The sequence below is a fragment of the Grus americana genome, chromosome 1 (genome assembly GCF_028858705.1).
Source record: "Grus americana isolate bGruAme1 chromosome 1, bGruAme1.mat, whole genome shotgun sequence".
NCBI lineage: Eukaryota > Metazoa > Chordata > Aves > Gruiformes > Gruidae > Grus > Grus americana.
The window spans coordinates 71,230,963-71,251,663 of record NC_072852.1 but is presented as its reverse complement, the minus strand read 5'-3'; the positions used below and the strand labels follow the sequence as shown (position 1 = coordinate 71,251,663).

General features: G+C 40.5%; 1 protein-coding gene across 3 annotated transcripts in view; it reads right to left on the bottom strand.

Moving 5' to 3' along the window:
* The window catches only part of PTPRO (protein tyrosine phosphatase receptor type O), a 154,969-nt gene that overhangs the window by 7,036 nt on the left and 127,232 nt on the right, over positions 1-20,701 (bottom strand). For 2 of the 3 annotated variants that reach the window (XM_054813233.1, XM_054813235.1), the window contains 11 exons: positions 20,366-20,486; positions 18,343-18,411; positions 14,771-14,854; positions 11,410-11,445; positions 9,817-9,898; positions 8,693-8,783; positions 8,121-8,197; positions 5,642-5,776; positions 4,525-4,647; positions 2,807-2,961; positions 240-375 (listed from right to left, as the gene is read on the bottom strand). In XM_054813233.1, coding sequence (XP_054669208.1) covers positions 240-375; positions 2,807-2,961; positions 4,525-4,647; positions 5,642-5,776; positions 8,121-8,197; positions 8,693-8,783; positions 9,817-9,898; positions 11,410-11,445; positions 14,771-14,854; positions 18,343-18,411; positions 20,366-20,486 — 1,109 coding nt within the window. The remainder of the gene's footprint in view (positions 1-239; positions 376-2,806; positions 2,962-4,524; positions 4,648-5,641; positions 5,777-8,120; positions 8,198-8,692; positions 8,784-9,816; positions 9,899-11,409; positions 11,446-14,770; positions 14,855-18,342; positions 18,412-20,365; positions 20,487-20,701) is intronic. The other variant, XM_054813234.1, reaches the window with a different exon arrangement.

Genomic DNA, 20,701 nt, shown 5'->3' with positions numbered 1-20,701 from the left:
ATAACTCATCCCCTCTGGAAGACATCAGTGAGATTGTAGATATATTATCAGTCTCACCTATGCAGGAGATTAATACCATGACGATATTACAATGAAGATAAAAAATTAATTGTATCTATTCACAGCTATTTTGTCAAGCGTTCAGGGGGAACAACAGTCGTTGGATGTGAACACGCTTACAGAGAGGTATGAAACAGATCCGATGAAACATTCACAATGTTGAAGTGAACTGATCTTACCTCTGTCTGCACCATGGACATTCTGTAGGACCTCATGTCAGACACCAGCCCCAATATATCTACGAACTCGTGATCACGGATGTGTTGTAAGAGCCGATCCAGGGCAATGAAGGTTCCCGTTCGTCCCACTCCAGCACTGCAACACACACAGATATGCATCTCATTTCAGGCTTTTCTGATGTGGACACAGAGGAAAACCAGTGATACTGCAAAAGCCAGGTGTCCTGCAGCTGAGATAATCAGATGTAGCTAATCGGAGGTCAGACAGGCTGGCTAATCTGGAGGATTTAATGCCGCGCAACTCTTCCGTACATTGTTTAGGCAGAATGTATGGAAGTTATTGCACCTTCTTATACTCCTCTTTATGCACTCACACGCAGAACACGCATGCACACCCTCATCTGCCCTTCGCTGTCTGCCCTTCCTGCTTTCACTGCTCCCCTCAGTGAGACGTCCCTAACCACCGGGGCTGTCGCCGTAACTGCAGAGACCGCTCGGTGGTGACTGCTGCACAGAGGCACCTGGGGTTGAACCTGCACGATTCAGTCCCACAGCTCTCCAGGCTGCAAAGCTCTCGGCTTGGCAAAGGCACCGCACGGCTGCAGTTCACCCTCAAAGGACAAACCACCCAGAGCAGTCTACGCTCCAGGACTTCTGCCTTGGGAGCACGAGACAGAGCTAGTCAGCAACCACTCGGCTGACAAATCTTCATTCCTACAAGGAGAAGCTTAGTGACTAGAAAAAAAAGACACACTGTTTTTATTTAGAGACTCTAACGTGCATATAAATCTTTGCATTGCGATTTCTCATGTAACGTTTAAGTCTGATTTCATTATGGCTGTGGGTTTAGAGGTTCTACAGAGTTTCATACAGATTCCCAAGATCATCTCTAAGGATAGAAGTGTGTGTCTTAGCAAAAGTTCTTTCTGCTGTCTTGTCATATTTTTCAGAAAAGCCTTGAAAATATTTGCAATAAAGTTGCAACAGTTTATCTCAACACAGTTCAACACAGCTTTCAAGAAATAGGGGTTTTTTTGCTTGTGTTTAAAAAGTCAGTATCTTGACTGACATGAATACAACAGAACTTTTGATCTATTTATTTGACAGATTCATTAATTGATAAATTCATAAGTAACAAATGGAGAAGTTGTAATGATGTCAGTTCTATGCCTTCTTTAACGTTTGAGAACAATTGCTGTAGGAGTTGATCTATACGTTCTTTCTCCTCATCCACTAATTTCATAGCAGCTGCTTTTAAATTATGTGGTCTAAGATGTACAGTATACTCTAAAAATACTATCTAAAAATATTTCTCTCTGCTGCTAGCAGCATCCTAATTAAAAAGAAAATATTGCTGTTGTTACCCAGCTCTCCGATGCTTGCTTCTATTCCTTCCCAGAACAATTAAGTGGCATATAAGGGGTTTGGTTTCACAACACTACATATAAATCTCTTCCCTGGCTTACTAGCACCTTTCTTCATCCTGGGACTCCCAGAACAATATCCCCTATGAATTTCTCCATTAAGTTACAGGGGAGGGCTGCGGGACTTACTGCTTTTACAAATGCTGGTTTTTTGCATTCCAGTAGAACACTAAGTGCCATGTCTGGAAACTAGCAATGATGTTACTATTAAAGATTGTTTTCTGGGAAGGACCTCTCAAAAGCATGCAAAGTGGTGGCAAGAGACAGTCAGTGCTGACCATCGCATCAGCACCAGGAAAGACAGCACGTGGTGCAGCAACGTAACTGCTGCCTCTTGGGTGGGTGACGTAGGGTTGGCTGAGATTGATCTCACCAAGCCTTGACTTGGGAGTGTGTCACCATAATGTACACACACATTCATCCACTGCAACCTATTTACGTATTTCTGAGAAATCTGTCGTGAGTAGCACTCGTGCTAGGAGCTGCAAAGAGGTCTGAAGCCAGTTGGGAGAGTTGCATCAGGAACCAGTGTGGTATGATATCATCACTATCATCACATGGCAACCGGCCCTAGAGAGGCCGAGTAAGCGAGCATCTGAATAAACGTCCAGATGATGCACAACAGATAAAGCTGACAGTTTATAACGAAACAATTAAAAGCCCCCCATATAACTGTTATCGTGGGATACTGGCATTACTGCTAGCACAGGATAGTGCTCTTCATGTCACCTCCTGAATGTACCGAACGCCGAACAACCAGAGGAGGAGACTTCTGCACGCTGTGGCAGGCTGCTGGATGGACTGCGCTACCCGTATCGCGAAGGTGTGGAAATGAGAGTGCCAGGGGCAGGCTCTGAGCTGGTGTAAATCAGGCTCGCCTGCTGCACCTCCTCGAGCTATTTGTTTATACCATCCAAAGAGATGGCCCTTCTCTAAAGAGTAACGCCTTTGTGTCTATGGCTGCAGGCTGAAATCCCAGCCCCACTGTAATCAAAACTGGGGATTAATCCTTTACCCATAACACCAAAAAGAACCATCTCCAGCTAACAGGTAAGCAGAACCCCAGAATCTCTTCTCCCAACGGTTTCCTAACCTATTTAACAAGTGACATCCTTCACTTTTCCGTTTCCCTGAAGCATTTACCTGCAGTGTATGACCATGGGGCCTTTACTCTTTGCTGATTTCTGCCTGACCATCTGTACAAACTGGAGGATGCTTTCGGCAGCGTTGGTCGTGGGGACACCGTGATCCGGCCAGGCGGTGTAGTTAAAATGCATCACGTCTTGCACCTCGTCAGCCTAACGGGAAAAGCAGAACAGCAGCATGTTCACAGGAGCTTTAACAGTGCAGTCACGCTCAGTCAGACTGAGGATTTTTCGTCGTTTTGTGGTGGTTTTTTCCCCCCCAAATACAGCCTAGGAAAGTAAAGTCAGCCAAAAATAAGTGGCAAAGAATTTACATGCTATTTGACTAAACAGGGGAGGGGTATCAGACCATCATTACAAAAAAAGCATGAAATCCTGTTTCTGGGTTTGGGATTTGTTTTTCACTTTTGTCCTCATGGTGGTTGGATATTATTTTGCTTTGAAATCAAGAACTGTTGCATTTTTCAAGTTTAGGCTTTCTTTCTCTTTCTGTTCCATCCCCTCTCCTTTTCTTGTTTTGCCACAGATAAAGAACAACGCTATTGGCAAACCATCAAGACCGGACTCTTGGGAGTTTTTCTTTTCAAGTTTCAAAGGAAGAAAAAAAAAAACAAAAACAAAACCAAACAAACAAAAGGGAAGAAAAAATCATTACGGGGCAAAGGAAATATTTAGAAAAATACCCATTATTATAAAAAAACATTTATAATGCTAAGAACTCTAGCAGCTTTAGGTGAAATAAGACCCTCAGCACAACACATTTTGTCTTTGAGACTTAAAGGAACTCAAAACATGGGGAGGGGTGGGGGGTGTCATCACCAAAACCCATGGCAATCAATGCCTTAAGTTTTGCCATTCCGGGTCTGGCTAAATACCCCTACTGCAGTAACCTCTCTCCAGTCACAGGCAACAGCAGATCCTTAGGCAAAGGATATCAATAAATGTGATCGGTACAAAATACGCTGAAGTAGCTGCCCTGGGTTTGGTAAAGGACAGTTTACCTGAACTGCAAACTGCAGTCTCATCGTTATTTTCAGTGGATGCCAACGGCCCAACACATTGTGTTTTATGCATTGGTGCTCCTAGCCTGCGCCCTGTGCAGGCTTTGTGGGCTTGGCTGAGCGGGACTGAGGTCCTGGGCCAATGCTCACGTGCCACTGGCCAGCTCTTTCCACGTCCCCTCTTTATCTCTAACCTTTCCTTCACCAGCTGGTGCTGGCAACGAGCTGGTGCAGGAAACAAAGCTGGAAAGAAACGCTTGAAAACCTGAACAGCTTTAATTTGGAAATCACATGCTCTCACGTGTGTTTCAATACTTTATAGGAATATATTAATACTGCAGAATTGTCCTTCTGAAAAAATATTTTTGATTTCTACATTGGTATTTTCAAGTTTTGAATAGCTTATTGCAAGAAGATATGCGAGAGATAAAGAAGTTTAAGCATTTGTTGTCACTAATTATTGGCACCACAGAAATGTCCAGAACCCTGGTACTACTTTTGTTTCAGTCTTGCACTTTGCTGAGAAATTCAGAGAGATGACAATTTTAGGGGAAAGTTTTGTGATTTAGCCATTTGCCTGTGTGGAGTGAGGGTAAGGCCAACAATCTTTTTCTTAGGCATTTTCCACTGAATGCCAGAAATGGCCAAAAGTTTAAAAAAAAGGCTGGACTGTAATTATTCCCACTCTTTTAGTAGGGTAAAATGTTTCACTTACATAGCTAATTCGGAAATTCCTATAAACCCAGTCTGTGTGCTCCTCCTCAGACAGCATCTCCACTGTGATGTCCCCATATGCAACAGGATCTTCTGTAAAAGGCCAGTAATGATCGCATTTCACCTGAAAGGGAAATACATACATACATATTTGGTTTTATATAAATATATATATATGCGTATATAAAAAAGCACAATCAACAGTATACTGAACCTCAGTTTTAGATATGTCTACAGCACTATTTACTTGATGCTGCATTAAGAGGTAATATAGCCTGCAACGACTTTCAGCCTGATCATTCCTATTTGTGTAACCGTGGACGTAAGCTATACATTGGTTTTCTGAAGGGTAGTGTTAGCATAGCGAAGAATGGAAATACCTAGTGTCCTTGTAGATTACTTTTCCTAATAGTATAGGTCTAAAAGGAACAAAACATGGGGAACAAGAATGTACATATAAAAAAAATATTCCAAATATTTCTATTATAATGTCAAGGAAAATGTAAAGCATAACACTTGTATTTTTTTATTATTATTTAAACTTAAAAATGCAGAATCACAGAATGGTTGAGGTTGGAAGGTACTGCTGGAGGTCATCTTGTCCAACTCCCCCTGCTCAAGCAGGGCCACCTAGAGCTGTTTGCCCAGGACCGTGTCCAGATGGCTTTTGAATAGCTCCAAGGATGGAGACTCCGCAGCCTCCCTGGGCAACCTGTGCCGGTGCCCAGTCACCCTCAGAGTAAAAAAGTGTTTCCTGATTTCAGATGGAAATTAACGTGTTCTGATTTGTGCCCACTGCCTCTTGTCCTGTCACTGGGCACCGCTGAGGGGGGTCCCGTGTTTCCATTCCCTCCCATCAGGTATTTATACACAGCGACAAGATCCCCAGAGCCTTCTCTTTTCCAGGCTGAAGAGTCCCAACTCTCTCAGCCTCTCCTCGTGTGAAAGATGCTCCAGTCCCTTAATCAACCTGCCACAAGTGAAGGAAGTGCCATTCCAGGGCTCGTTATGATGCTGCCTCATGATCAGAAAACAATGCAAAGAAATTCACTCACCAGAAAATAAACACGTTTTCAGAGTAGTTTCTTTTACACTGTGTGCAAGATTTTGTTACATACCCTTCTTTTCTCATTACACTGAGTAAGCATAACAATAATTTGAGATTTTTGCTGGAGAACCATCTTCCAAAAATCATTCCTAGTTTCTGGCAGTGGTCCTTGGGTTGCAATGTATTCCTGGGGTGAATTATAACCCTAAGAAACAAAGAGACAGGTGCTGTTTACCAACATGATTAATACCTCAGAACACACATTTTTCTCCGGCATACGCATTTTTAAGCTTGCTCAAAAGTTCAATTTGTACTTTTAAAATTGATTTCTAATATAAAGAAACTACTTCACGGTATTTTGAAATTACAACTTTTGCCAGGTTTTGATGCTCCCAAAGTGTAAGCAATCTAGAGTGAAGGACAAAAGATGAAGCTGTTACTATACAGACCCTTTGCCCTGAGAGCAGGAAAGGCAACATTACACACACACACACACACACACAAAAAAAAAAAGTAATGAAAAACCTAAATCAAAGTTCCAGTTTCTTCCAGATTTCATAGTTTAAGGTTTTCTTTAGTTATAGACATAAAACCAATTCCAGACACTTAGCCTGCTCATCCCAAGCGGTGCCTGTGGTGATGTTCAGTCACTGATGTAAATGGAAGGTAGCAATGAACAGAATTATATGCATGTGTTTATGTCATAAGGACTTAAATTAGTAAAATATTAATTAGAGTCTGTTTAAAATAATAAAGACATGCTGAGTCAACATCCTTAACAGATTATCATTGCTCTGTTTCATTGAAGCTCAGAAGCTTTATATCCATGTATTCCTTCTCCTACCTCTATCAACGTGCTTTTAGTTGAAAGTCTTTCCCTCTCCAAAACCAAAAGACCATTATAAAGGCTATAATAAAAGAATGGCCATTTTGGCATCTGCTATAACCATATTTGCTGGGATTGCATCATCAAAACTACATTTGGAAAGTTATTTGATATTCCTAATAAGAGCAAAAGATACATCCAACACACAGCATGGTCCTCTGTAAACTGAGCAATTTCTGTGCCACCACAGTATGAGGATTGTAAAAATATTTGTGATTTGGGAGCACTTTCCATAAATGGCTTCCTCTAGACATCTCTAGAAGTCAGCTCAATCTGAGTTTTTGCACTACACAGTACTTGCTGTTTGTTTCTCTGCATGGGCTATGTCTGAAATAAGCGTCCGATCTTTATTGTCACAGAGACACAGACCACTGCTAGTATCTGTGTTTGGAGGCAGGTACTCAGTGGAGAAGCAGTCGTCAGGAAAAACCAAGCACTAAGATGATACGTCAGCATTATGCTATAAGTAGAACTAAAGAGATGTAAACTATAAAAAGCAGAACGGAACAACCCAAAAAGGACTGCTGTATAAAATCCTATTATCCATAATCCCATGTCATAGAAGTTTCCTGATTTGTGAATGATGCTTCAGAACACTGGAACATTTTTCTCTCTTGTTTCACCGTGTGCTTAGACACTTGCAGCTTGAGTGTTTAGGTTCATGCTCTTGACACGTAGAAACTAAGTGCAGGCAACGTCCTCAGCAGTACACGCACGGGCGATGCCACAGTGAGAAAGAAGTAGTTGCATCGACTCTTCTGAGGGCTCCTCCCTTTGTGACTCAGCTTTCTTCAGCACAGCCAGGGCCAGCTCTGTCTTCTGTTCATGGCAAGGGTGCAGAATTGCTCGTGTGTCTATGCTCCCCAAGTGAAAGGTCTTTTTCCAAACGGATGCCGTAGTGTCCCGCTCCATGCAGAGGACCCAGCAGACATCGCTCTCCCTGACACGGCAAGGCAGGGCATAACGGAGGGGCAAACCCTTGCAGCAGTGGCAGGGATAAGCCTGAGCGATTGCACAAGCTCAGGTGAGAGCAGAAAGAGGTTTTAGCCCATCCCCAGTGTCAAACTGTTTGACTACAGCTCTGGGTATACTTTAATTATCCTAAACCCCCGGGTGCTAGTCCCTGGCAAAGGGCTGCTCTGTGCCAGGCAGAGGGAAGCACACTGGGAGCACCAGAGACGAGGCAGAAAAGCAGAAGGTCTCTCCATGCACCATCTGGGCTGTGTGCATTTTGTCAGTCGTGTAGTGTCTGGCTTAATTCTTTTTCCATGTGCTGTAGAAACCCGGAAAAGTTTGTCATTTTGAAGTTTATGTTTTTCCTAGCTGTCTTTAAAAGCCACTGAATCACTTAACATTTCCTCCCCATTTCTCTACCAGTCCAATCTAGGTTTCACAAAGATTCACAGCTTACCCAGTGCTACTGCGGCAAAATTTTCCAAAAATCTTTCCTCACCTCACCAACCCCCTGCCTTTTTTTTTTTTCTTCTTTTTTTTTTTTCCTGGTGGCTAGTGAAGAGCACAGTTCCCTGGAGGCAAAATACTGAAAGCTAAAGGAGATGCTGAGAATGTGGCTGAGCTGCCAGGAGATATTGTGCTCTTTGCAGGTGACACACTCTGACTGCTGTGCAGGACACTGTTACACTGACTGACTCTCTGTACTCACAGGAATGTAGTTGGCGTTAATGTAGTCAGACCCCTCTTCTTCATTCATTGAAACTAACCGGACACGACTAAAATCATCTGTAAAAGGAAAAAAAAAATAATTTGCCTCTCAAACATGGCACTCATCTCCAACTCAGCAAAATTAAAATTAAACCTATAAAACCCGAAAAAAATCTATTAAAAAAATAGAAAATGCTCCCATTTACCAACAGAGAGCAATATTTGCATGGATGCACTATCATTACTGTTCTGCAAAACACACCTTCCAACTGCTGTCCCTTTGGGCTCCCTTAGGTTTCATTAAATTCATAAGAAAAATATAGTTACACTACTCAGTAGTAGAAACGACCTTGTGTTTCTCACCTCCAAACTCCAATCTTGATAAACATCCCCAGAAAGCTACGTCTCTTCAAAGCTAACAGAAAACATCTATTGCCCGGTTCTCTCTAAGGGCAGGTTTTAGAACAGGTTTTTATCAGTCAGAAAATCTGTCCTGATTCTCCAGTTCTCTTACTAAAACTCTACTTCCCCTCTCAAGGGACTTTAGCAGGAGCCTATATGTATTGTACTTACATGGCAGTATATTTGTGTAGCGATTTTTACAGCGATTCATGGGAAGATCAGCAGCAAAGTGGGGAATGTCAAGCCCAATCAGTTTTAGCTCCTGGGGTAACAGAAAGAAAAACACCAAGGTCAAACTCACAAACAGTCAAAAAATAATTCTTTGTGAAGTGATTACTTGTGGAAGGTACCAGGCTCAAAAACAAATCGTAAATCACTTTATAAACTGACAGCAGGACTATACTGACTTTCCTGCTCTGATGCTTCGAAGTTTGGCTCCAAGCAGCTGGAGAGCAATGATGTCGTCTCTCCTGCTGATGCTGCCAACGCACGGCTGCCATCCAAGGTTGTGACTGCGGAGTGCTCCGCTCCACCCACACTTAATCAGCCAAACCAGTGTCAAACCAGAGGTTTGATAAGTTATTTCTGTGGTGGTCATCCGCCCCACTTAAAAAGGGCTTTCTTCAAGTCCTCAAGTGGCTTTTGGTCTTGACACTGGGGAATGCTAAGATCTTTCTAGTCATTACCTTCAGTAGCTACATCTAATATATGATGCCTCAGAGGACTTTTCACTGGCAGCCACCCAGAATGGTGGAAACGCCCTGACAATCCTCCCCACCCTCCTTCAATGTTTAAATCTTTGGGAGATAGCTCTAGGATAGGAGCTTTTTAGTTTTATACTACTAAACTGACTTCAAATTCTGGGCAATTGAGAGAAGGTACCTGAACTGGTCTTAGGGAGACCTCCTTGCTCTTAAAGAGATTTCTGATGTTACCTTCTCATTCCAGTGCTGCCCCTCAAATTAAGGACATTAAATAAATAAAATAAAAACATTAACATCCTGAATTCAATTCAGGCTTCCAGCAAGTCCTAAACTTAAAGGAAGTGTGTTGGTCTGACAATTATCTTGAATTGAATGCGATGAGACACTCAAATCAGCTTACTAAATACAGTCTTTAATGACACCAAGACCCATTTTTAAATTCTGCAGAACTGGAAATGAAGCTGACCCACCCAGTAACAGCGCACATTAAGCAACACAGAGCACAGGAACATGCCGCACAAACATAACATCTGGAAAAACCTGATTTAGGCATGGCAGCTAGGAGAGGACATAGAGTCCCCACATATTTACCTCAAATTGAAGAGAAAATTTATAATCTGAATCTTTGGCCATATCCTTGATGTAGCCGTCAAAATCATCCAACTGGACAGGGCTTTAAAAGAAAAACACACAGAAATTAAGAAAAATATTAACATTTTTTACTACACTTTATTTCTATTTTCCCCCAGAATACTATCACGTCATGAATACGTATTTGCAAATCTAATGCTAGAAAGCAACAGCAAAGAGGGAAAAGAAAAAAAAAAAAATCTTATGGTTCAGTGGCCCCGAATGGTGGGCATATTGCTGATTGCCTGTACCACACTGTAGTGGCACAAGCGAGAGAGGCTGAGAGAGGGGGGCTGATACCTCTGGGTCAGCTGAATGCTGCAGCTGCTGGTGCTGATGACAGTAAGCACCCTGGTTTGGGAGGGTTGGAGTTGTCCTCCCTGAGGGAAAGCACTGGTCTGAGGCGAGGGGAATGGTCCATGCACCCTTCCTACGATTCCCTGGCCCTTGCACTGCTTTTGCAGGTGGGTATGTCCCCAAGGCACAGGTGGCTCCGCGATAAGCGGTGATCCAGCACCCCATCGCAGACCCCCTCCAAGTGCTATCCCACCAGCATGCTTCTGGCACCAGGGCAGCTGACGCTTCATTTAAGTTTGCCTCTTGTGCCATGTAAAATGTTGCTTTCAGATAAGGAAAACATCTGGTAGAGACACTTTTAAAACTCCTCTGAGCTTTGCTTATGCAGAAAAATGGATTTCATATTTAGGGTTTGATTTTTTTAGAAGGTCCACAAAAAAAAAAAAAATGCCTTAAAATAGCATTTTGGATGCCACTGCCATGACTGCTGGTCAAATTCTTCTCCCAGAGAGATGGTGGCTATAAAAAGTGGCATATAACTATACAAAACCGCACAGAGCATCAGCAGGTATAAATTAGCCTTGATTTAGCAACTCCCATCACTCTACACACTTTCTTTGCCATATGAGGGTCTATCTGTTAGTACAGGCACAGCCTCCTCTGAACATAACGGAGAAATAATTAGACAAACGCTCTGAATAACGAAATGCAGGTAAACAGCTTCCCTCACCTAATTATCATGCTCTAATTTACAAGCTACTGAAGCATGTACACAGTCATCTTTTCATTTACTTTGAGGCAATATGCCCAAAGGAACCTGTCTTATCACCACTTAATTACTCCTGTTTACCCGTTAGCATTAATGATCTAATGTTCTAGCAACAACCGTAATGAGAGCCTTGTGTCAAGAGGGAAATATCGCTAGAAACAAATGCATCCCAGTTTTTCACCATTCGTCATTTTTAACTAAGGATAAGCTCTGTTGGAATCACTAAGTTGGATAATTGATCTTTTTCCCCGATGACTAATTTTCTATCAGTAAGGAGCTGTTTTACCACAACCTATCTGTTGAGAAGAATTGCTTTTCTCCAATTATTGTTTGTTTTCTGCCTTCAGATACCTCTCTCAGGATGTGTTTATCAAGAAGTTTTCTGTATCTGTAACTGCAATATCACTACACCATGTACTCCATAATGCATGTGTAGTCTAAGGTGATATATTTTTTTTATTTCTTTAAATATCAAAGAAGTTACATACTTGGTCAGCTTTCTCTTCTTTAATCCATTTTTACTCCTGTTAAAAAAAAAAAGTGGTTTTCATTCATTAAACTGTTGTATAGTCTTTATTCAAAATTAGTACTGATTTAAGAACATATGCTTTCTGGTCACCATCATACTCAGGATGAGATTTGTGATAGTATCCTGGATAGCAAAATTTTCATTGACACCTATGGGATGCTTTTATCCATCCTGTGGCTCTGAGAACGACCTGCTTGTGAAAGGGAAGACCTGTGCCCAGCTCAAGCAATGGGTCCTCTACAAACCCTGACCCAACAGCGCTGCTGGCTTCAGGTGGGCCAGGGCTGAGTCCCCGTGGCACGGGCCCAGCTGAGCCTGGCAGGGGGCTGAGCTCTTCCAGGGGATGGGGCACCAGGTGCCCCCCCCGGCTGCTCCGCTCCGGCTCTAGAGAAGCATCTGTCGGGTAAAGGGAGAAGACCACCGCTGGCAAATTGAAGGAAAGGGTGAAGGAAAAAGGAAAGGGCCTGAACACTACTTCTCACCCGTTCCATAACCTGCTTATGATGATCAATGAAGGCAATTGCAAATATCCTACTCACTTCAGCGGCACTCAAGCTTAAACCTTAGATAATTTTAATTGACTTCTAACAGCTAGAGATAATTATGCCAGTCATGTAATACACTGTCTTCACATGATTTATATTGATATAATTCACTAGCCACCGCTCTGAGCCAGCTTATGAGTGTGTTAAGCAGTATAACCCAGAAGACATGGACTTATGAACTGCACTACGCTAACTACCACCACGTGTTTCTTTGGAGGGATGTCTGTGTCCATTTTGTTGTTGCCACAAAAAAGTTAAGCAATCAATCAGATTAAATCCACAAAGCGAACACCCTGGAATAATTTGGCTAGAGGTCTGAAAACACTGACCCCTTCTGTTAAACCAGCCAAGAGCAGAAATAGATTCTTGCTGACTCAGAAGGGATTTTAGTAGAGTTTGTCTTTTTTTTTTTCCTGGACATTAAACAACATCTGTTCATTCATCACATTATAATGATGCTATTTTTAATTTCATGATGATATTAAAATGATTTCTAGATAACTTTGGCCACAGATCCAATTAGTAAATTAAAGGTGAAGACTTAATTTCAAAAGAATGAAAATACACAGAAAGAAATATTAAAAAGTGGAATATTTCTATTTTTCTACCATGCTAAGTTTAGAAGTGAAATTAAAAAAAAAAAAATATTCATTTCCAAAATTAAGTTTTACAAAATGTTCAGTTTTTGAAGCAGCCACAACTGGTAGTAATTTTGTTATGTTGTCAAGGTGCATTTCCATTTAGAAATGCAGGAGCTTTGCCTGCAGACTTAACAAGAGCTATAGCAATACCAGCTTTACACTAATGTGGAGATTTACTTTGCAAATATTACAAACCTCTTCAGCCTACCATGTTAGCTATGCAGATACTATCTGTATAGTATCTGTACATTCATGTGTTCTATATACATACCCTAGTAGTATTTATTCTACATCATCAAAGACTTTTTCCAATGAAATCTTAAAATTAATTCTTCTAAATTATTCAACACATTTCTATCTCCTGTGACTGTGGTAAACCTTTTCATGTCGGGCACATTGGAATTATTGCAAAAGCAAAAACCATCTAAATGCTGTTTATGATGGGAATGCTTCTAAGAACGCTTCTCCAAGGAACACTTCAAGAGGCAATAAAACAAATGATTGACATCCATTTCTCAGCACCAATTTCTTGTGCTTCGATAGTCTCAAGAGGCCTTTGTTTCTTAGCATTACAATTGTTTCCTGAATGTTCATAAATGTCTTAAAACAACTTGCGTGCAAAACAAAGACATTTGAAACATTAGCTGGTGTTTCATCTGTTCTTCCATTTACCCTACTGATGAAAATACAAAGAGAGGGATTAATCTCATCTCATTCAACTTCAGCTCCTTTGAACTTGGACATCTAGACTAAACTAGGTAGCTTGATTGAAGAGGATATCTCTGAAGAAAGATACACCTCTGGAAAGGTGAGTTAATGCATATTAATGCATATTAAACAAAAAGAGGCAAAGGGGCAAAAGATGATGATACTCTTTTTGCAGCAGTGCCATTGACAGTGGCCGTCTTGGGCTTCTTGACCATTGGTGAGCTAAGAGAGATCAGTGTGACCTCCACAATAATAAACCGCTTGCCTGATCCTCCAGCACTGTGCAGCTCCCATCGTTGAGTTTACGTCAGACAAGTTACAAGTCAATGCGATATCTGCATTGGAGAGATGTGGAAGACTTCTATCCGCTATTCAGCTGAGTGTGTGTGGAGAACGTGCTTTTATTTTCATGGGAGAACAAAGGGACCTTTCTTCAGTTACATAAACCCACTCATTTCTGTGCCCACTGAAAATTGAGCTGAGTTTCTCTACAGACCCAATGTGACTTAAGGAAAATCAGTGTGAGAAATCCCTGTGCTGAGGATCTCGAGGACTGCCTGCCAGAACTTTGGTGCCATATGGTAACATCAGGGAAAACATTTGGTCAAAAGTAAATCTTAACTTCATACCACATTTCTGTAAATCACTATACCTTGGCCTCAAGACCATCAGGAACTTAAGTTTCTTTTATATAAATTAAGCATTTTTAGTTCATAGTCAATTATAATTATTTGTTAAACGCTTTGTAAAACAGTTGTGGTTCTAAATAGACCCTGGGGTTTTGTTGGCTAGGTATTTTCAGAAAAAAACAATCGGACATTTGTTAAGTTTTTATAAATTATTTACAGACTAAACTATTAAATATCCCACATACACAGAAAAGTGCGTGTAGTGACCCATTTTTTACGCTTTGGGACTGCTAGTTTGTATTGATTCTCAGTGAACTGTTGTTTCCAAAAGCAAAACTTTTACTGATTTTAGGAGAGCTGAACCGCACCTTTAAAACCTAAGGTATTTGACTTCACACACCAAACAGGTGGGGCACGATCAAGCAATTTTAGTAATAGAAAAGCAGCAGCAGCAAGCAATGGCAGGCAATGAACAGATAAATAACTGGGACAGAAGAAGCCAGGACTTATAGTGAAGTGGCAAAAATTGCAAAGAGAGCAATGAGATGAATATGATGATCGCCACAAGATAAGCTTTTTAATACCAAAATGGGTTGGAGCATAACCAGACAAACTAGATGAAGCAGGGTAGCAAATACTTTGATACCCACATCCTCTCCAATCCATATTCTAGTACAAGCAAATTATATTTTCAAGAGCTTTGACCTGTTTGAAAACAAAGGTATCACACATTTTTCAAATAATAGAAATTATCATTGTTTACACATTGCATATGGAAAAACAAGTAAATCACTTACCAAGGATTAATATAAAATGCCAAAAGATAATCAGTCCAAAGGCATGAGGGTAGCAGAGTTAGGAAAGCAAATACACTTCTACGCCTGTGAGCATTAATAAATAACATACATAAAGATGAAAAAGTGAGGAGAGTTAGTAAGACAAACAGAAATCAGGCGATCAGCAAATTCTATTTTACAAATCAGCTAAACCCATAAAGGCTTCCTCTTACTTATTTGATAAGAATATTATTAGCATCCATAGAATTTTTACTCTTCAACCTGACACCCTATGCAGGATTTTCAGCTATCCAACGTAAAATTCTATATGATCAAAATTAATGTGTTTTATGGTATTGATTCAGGCCTGTTATTCTAAATCAATGTTAATTGATAAGCTGGCAGATTTTCAGAGTAAAGTGTGTTTGAAAATTTCATCCACAAGTTTATGGCCATTACATAGCTGATGCTAAGTCTATTTTCTGATGGTTTTGAGATATTTCAGGACAGACATAGTTTGTTTTTACAACTACGATAATCTCCCATGTTTGCTCCTGCAAATGATCCTGTGGATATCAGATCATCTGTATCAGAGATAAATTCAGATCATTCCAATATCTCTTAATACCCTCTGTTGAGTCAGATTTCTGAAAACATCCCTATGAGATTTTGCAGGGTCCCTTTTTTAAGTGCTTTAAATTCTCTCCTAGGTTCTCAGCAAAACATCATTTCAACTTCTAATTGTGGTTTCTATGGATAACTATTTATAGCAGGTTTCATTGTGGCTAAAGGAAATTGGAGTACAAAGTCATTCTAAACTTCTATATTTGCAACCTCTTTACCAGATTCTGCTCTGCATTAATCCAGGAAACACTTAGGCCTGTTCTACCTATTGGTGGAGTAGGATATAGGTACTTTGCAAATGTGAAAAACTCACGAAACTTAACAAAAAATTGCCCTGGTAGTAGGACTTTTGACCAAATAGATACTCAAGTGTGTTTTTTCCCCATCAGAAAATCTGCTGTCCTAAAAGCAATTGCCATCCTCCTACAACTGTTCTAAAGAACCGCAAAGTGAAATTTCCTTTTCCGGTACGCTTGGCTTTTATGAAGTCAGTAGATACTGTTTTTCCTGATAAGTCAGTCATGTCAATCATAATAATTTCTAGTCTTAGTCTTCCAACCAGTGGTGGAAAACTTCAAGTTATGCTTTAAAGAGTTTTGCTGCTGAAGAGAAAATGGGCAGCACAGTTTCTGCAGGGCACCTTCCCCAGGCGTTGGCAGGGATCGTGCGGGTCAGCCAGAAGCAAGAGCCCTTTCTAGTTAATCATACACCATAGTGGCTGCAGGATCAGGGACTTAGGGCTTATCTGTTGTTAGGGTTTCTATGGGTCTGGACTGAGGATGAAATTTGGTTTTCCATAAGTAGATCTCTGGTGCCACAGAGAGGTTTTCATTAAGCTCAGAAGAGAGAACTGATGATGATGCCAGAATACTCTTCTTGCCTTTGGAAAACTCTCGGTGATGTTTTCCAAAGTTTTTACTCCCTCTTGCCTACAGAGGCAGAAGGAATTATTGAAGCCTGCGTCTTCTTTCGTTGTCAAGTTATCATGCGAAATTTCCACACTCTATCAAATCACAGGCTAACATGCTTGCAGATCTACTTACATTGTTCACAGATTAGGAACTCCAACGTTGAAAACATCTGATTTTATTCAACATATAAAAATATGTAATTGCCCAATAAATGAAATATTGTTTTCCTGGAAACATTAGATTCTTTTACCTACTGCTGAGGTGTACTGAAAAATTTTATTTAATTACAAGAAAGAGATGTAGAAATTGCTCAAATCAGATCTGCTCAGCTGAGATTTCCCTAGGAATCAGTGGATATGCCCATAGCTCCCTTACCAGATCCTTGCAATGACCCCAAGCAAAACAGGTTTCTTAATCCTTCTACCTGTCTTTAGAGCCATATTTCCCATTTGGCTGCCTGGACGGACAGTGAATCTGGTCATGACATTAGATGACAGAGGCACACAAAACAAGGTATTGTTACTAACTCTCAGAGAACTCAAAATCATAAGATTAGGGCACACTGCCTTCAGTTACCAAAAATTTGTGGAGATATTAAGCAGGAATACTTTCCCAGTTTTATATTTTTATAGCATAATTTATGTATATATACATATATGCATATATACACATATATATATACACACATACATGTATACTAAATCAAGCAACAAGAAACTTCACTTTCACATCCAAGCCTATTAATTAATTCCCCTTCTCATAAAAAAAGCCTTTTTATACTTTTAATAACATCTGTTGCTAGTTTAATCATTTGATTCAAGCTTGGATATTTAATTAAACATGAGTGTTTGATCTTTTGCCTTCTTTGCCATTAATAGAGTCCAAGCAAGAGAAGCTGAAAGAGAGATTAGTTTGTACTGCGTACAGCTGGCTGCTATTAAAGCTAAACCAAGCAAGTGAAGCTTGTTTAATATCCAGTTAATTAGCAGCACAGTGAGGTATTGACAAAATTTGCTGGGCTTGTTAGTTCAGTTTGCACGCTTATTAGCAAAAGGCTTGTTGTGGTGCAGTGTCAAACCATTTAATCCCGTCCTTGCTGGCAGACTGTGTCCCATGAGATCATGGAAGCAGTTCCCTGTGCACCAACTCCTCTTTCCAACTTCTTGGCTGTCAACAAAGCTGACCATGGGTGTAAAACCAAGGCTTGTATTTTCTGCTTCCTACATACTGGAACAGGGCTTTCGGGAGCTGACTCTGCTTTTAAATATCTGTGTTTGGACTTGCCTTGAAAGGTTTTTGCAGAGATTGCTAATAACAAAACAGGTCAGTCATTAGCACTCATTTGATTGTCAAAACAGGAATGAAAATGACCACACTGGTACCAGTCAGGCAGATCTCAAGAGCCCTTTTGCTTCTGTAAAAGCTAATCCTATAGATGTTCTCTGTTCGAACACTTCTCCTTGGCTGATGGCGTCAGTGATGGCTTGGAATCGATAGTCAGCACCTGCAACTCTTGTAGGTGGTTTCCTAGACTAACAAGAATATGCCAGAGTTTTTCCGAGTTGTTTAAACAGCACTGAATGTGAAGTTACAGCAAATATTTAAACTGGCTTCTCCTTGTCTTGCAATGCAAGGAAAAATTAATTAATGGCGCTGTGTGAAGACAGTTGCTAATTGGTTACCTGAAGGCAAGCTTACTCTTGGATGTAAATATATCTCTATGGAAGTGCTAATGGATTTATAGATCAAGTTTCTACACTTGTGTTATTTTAGGAAATATGTCTGTAAGAAAAAGGAAAAAAAAAATCCTGCCAAAACACACCTATGCAACTTGGTTGACATGTATATACATCATTCCCTACTAAAAATAGCAGGTGACAGAATACAGTCTTGAGTCATCATTCAAGAAATAAAATACTAAAATAACAGGCACAGTAGTTTTATCTTAAAGAGGGATAGTAACGACACGAAAATTAAGCACTTAAGATTAAAGATCATATTTGCCAAAAAGCAGAGAGGGGGAAAAACGTAATTAAAAACTTTGCTTCAAACACTCACCAATTATAGGGAAGTTTTCCATCTCTCTCTAAAGATGCAAAATTGACAAAGGTTCCAGCTCCGCACTCCCTGTTTCAGGAAGACCGTTGGGTACAAAGTTACCGTTTTGGGATTCACAACGCTCGCGATGATGTTGATTTAACAGACGACTCTGAGTTGCGGAGAAGTACTGAGCACTCATATCTGTGACTAGGTCTGAGATATTCTGTGATAAACATAACTGAAATCCCTTAACATGGGCCTCCAAATCCAATAAGTATTCCACACCACCTGACATTAGGTTTCCTAATAATGCTTAAAAGAGTGAAACAAGTGAAAAGATGCTAATAAAGACCTCAAACAGACCTCCATCTTCTGTCCAGATTTGGGCTTTCCGTAGTCTGGAGTTAGCGCTGGTTGCTGGCCTCAGTACACATGTTAAGTATTTACCTTTCTATAGTAAATATGCACTGTCTCAATTCAAAGGAGACGTGTAATTGTCTCCATTTGACAGGAGCATGGTAATTTTGAGTTCACAAAATAATTGTGAAAAACCCTGAATTTCCTGAATAACATTCCAGTGAATTTATCACAAGTCTATTATTTTCAGCTACAAATGATAAACTGATTTTTGATTCCTTGATCTAAGCAAACAGTTGCTTGCAGCTTCCCACTGGATTTACTTTTTTAATTTCCTCTTGGGGTTTTTATCTTCTGTGGCTAGAAGCAGTGATGAAGAGAAAAAGGAAAAGCTTTGGGTTGCCTGCACAGTAATTAAATAGGAAAGAGAATTAATTTAGCTGGGATTTCACAGTTCCAGTTACATGTAAAGGAACAAACCATTGAAAGAGGTGGCCTGCAAAATCTGTGTGGTGTGGTTATCTGTTGCACAGAATACATAGCCAAGACACAACGCATGAAATGCAGCGTCTGCTATGTAGTCAATTGCAAGATTCTGCGCACAAGTTTTTTTACAGGAAATCATTTCCTTTCTTGACACAGGACAGTAAATTAATATAAAATATATGACAGATTATAAAAGGATGAAAACTCCATGACACTTCCAAAACCTGGATGTGAACCACATATCAAGGGCTTGGAGAAACCACCACAGTTCACTCAGGCCAAAGTATAATATTAAAGTGAACTGCTACAGGTAAGACCACCAGGAAAACAAAGCTGAACTTCAATATTCAGGTAAAAATGATTGGTACAGATAGCTTAAGGAACCACAGGTTCTGTAAAAAAAAAAGTTTACTCCTACGAGATATTTTTTCCCTTCATCTGTTTGACCGAACAAATTGAGATGATTAATGTTATAGGTGAGCAGCAGGACCTGAGATCCCTTCTTGATTTGTGGGTCTCTGTGTATATTTGGCTGCATCCTGACTGCATAGAAAGACAAGATCTAGGTAAGCTCATATGCTCTTTCCCACGCTGCAGTTCCCATAGGAAGGATGTCCATGTGAATGCAGAATTTGGACAACTGGAAGACCAGGATTTGGGGGCAGACTGGCACATGCTCTAGAGAGAGACTCTCAGAGCCCCGGGCACAACCTCCCTTGTCCTGAGGGTTTGGCTGCCAGGGCTCAGGCTTTATATGGTCTCTGAAATGCAGCATCCCGGACCTGATGAACAAACCACCTTATCTGTTGATATGGAAAATCTCCTGTTCCAAACCATATGAAAGATTTGCAAAGCATCTTGATGTCCTGCTCATGCTCGGTTGCCTCACATCCTAATTATCCTTTAGGTTCCTGACACAACCCTTTTGTAATAAGTGACTGCACTTCTTAGAGACCAAATCTTGCAAAGCTCAAAATGAGACAAAGGTTGAGGCTTACAACTCAGGTCAAGAATGCATGTAGAAAGAGGGAGAAGGCATGCTGCACCTAAATAGCAGCAAGACATCTATTTTGAAGGTATCCTCTTCACAAACATCTCAAGCAGTACCCATGCACACAAGCATCCTCAATTGCGACTATTGTCATAATGTGCTTGTTACTGTCTGAAATTTTTGGAATTAGCATAAATCTGGACTTACCTGGCCATTTGTAGATGTTTTCTCCTGAGTACAACAAGAGTCACCAGCAGCAGTCCAATCAGAAGGATACTTAGGATGGCTAACACGGAGATTACCACTACGTTGGGATTCATCTCGGTGACTGTACATACAAACAAGGGCTCTTGGTTATTCAATTCAGAAGCACTGACAGTTTTGGGTTTTTTTTTTTCCCCTGAATGTTGATAGTGCTATTTTTTTGAACTGATCTCATTCAGCCTGGAGTGTTACAGAGAGAAAAATCTACCACTAGAGGTAAAGGGAGGTTTTGACTAATTATTGCTCTTACAAAATTTCTGTGGGGAAATGACTTCATTC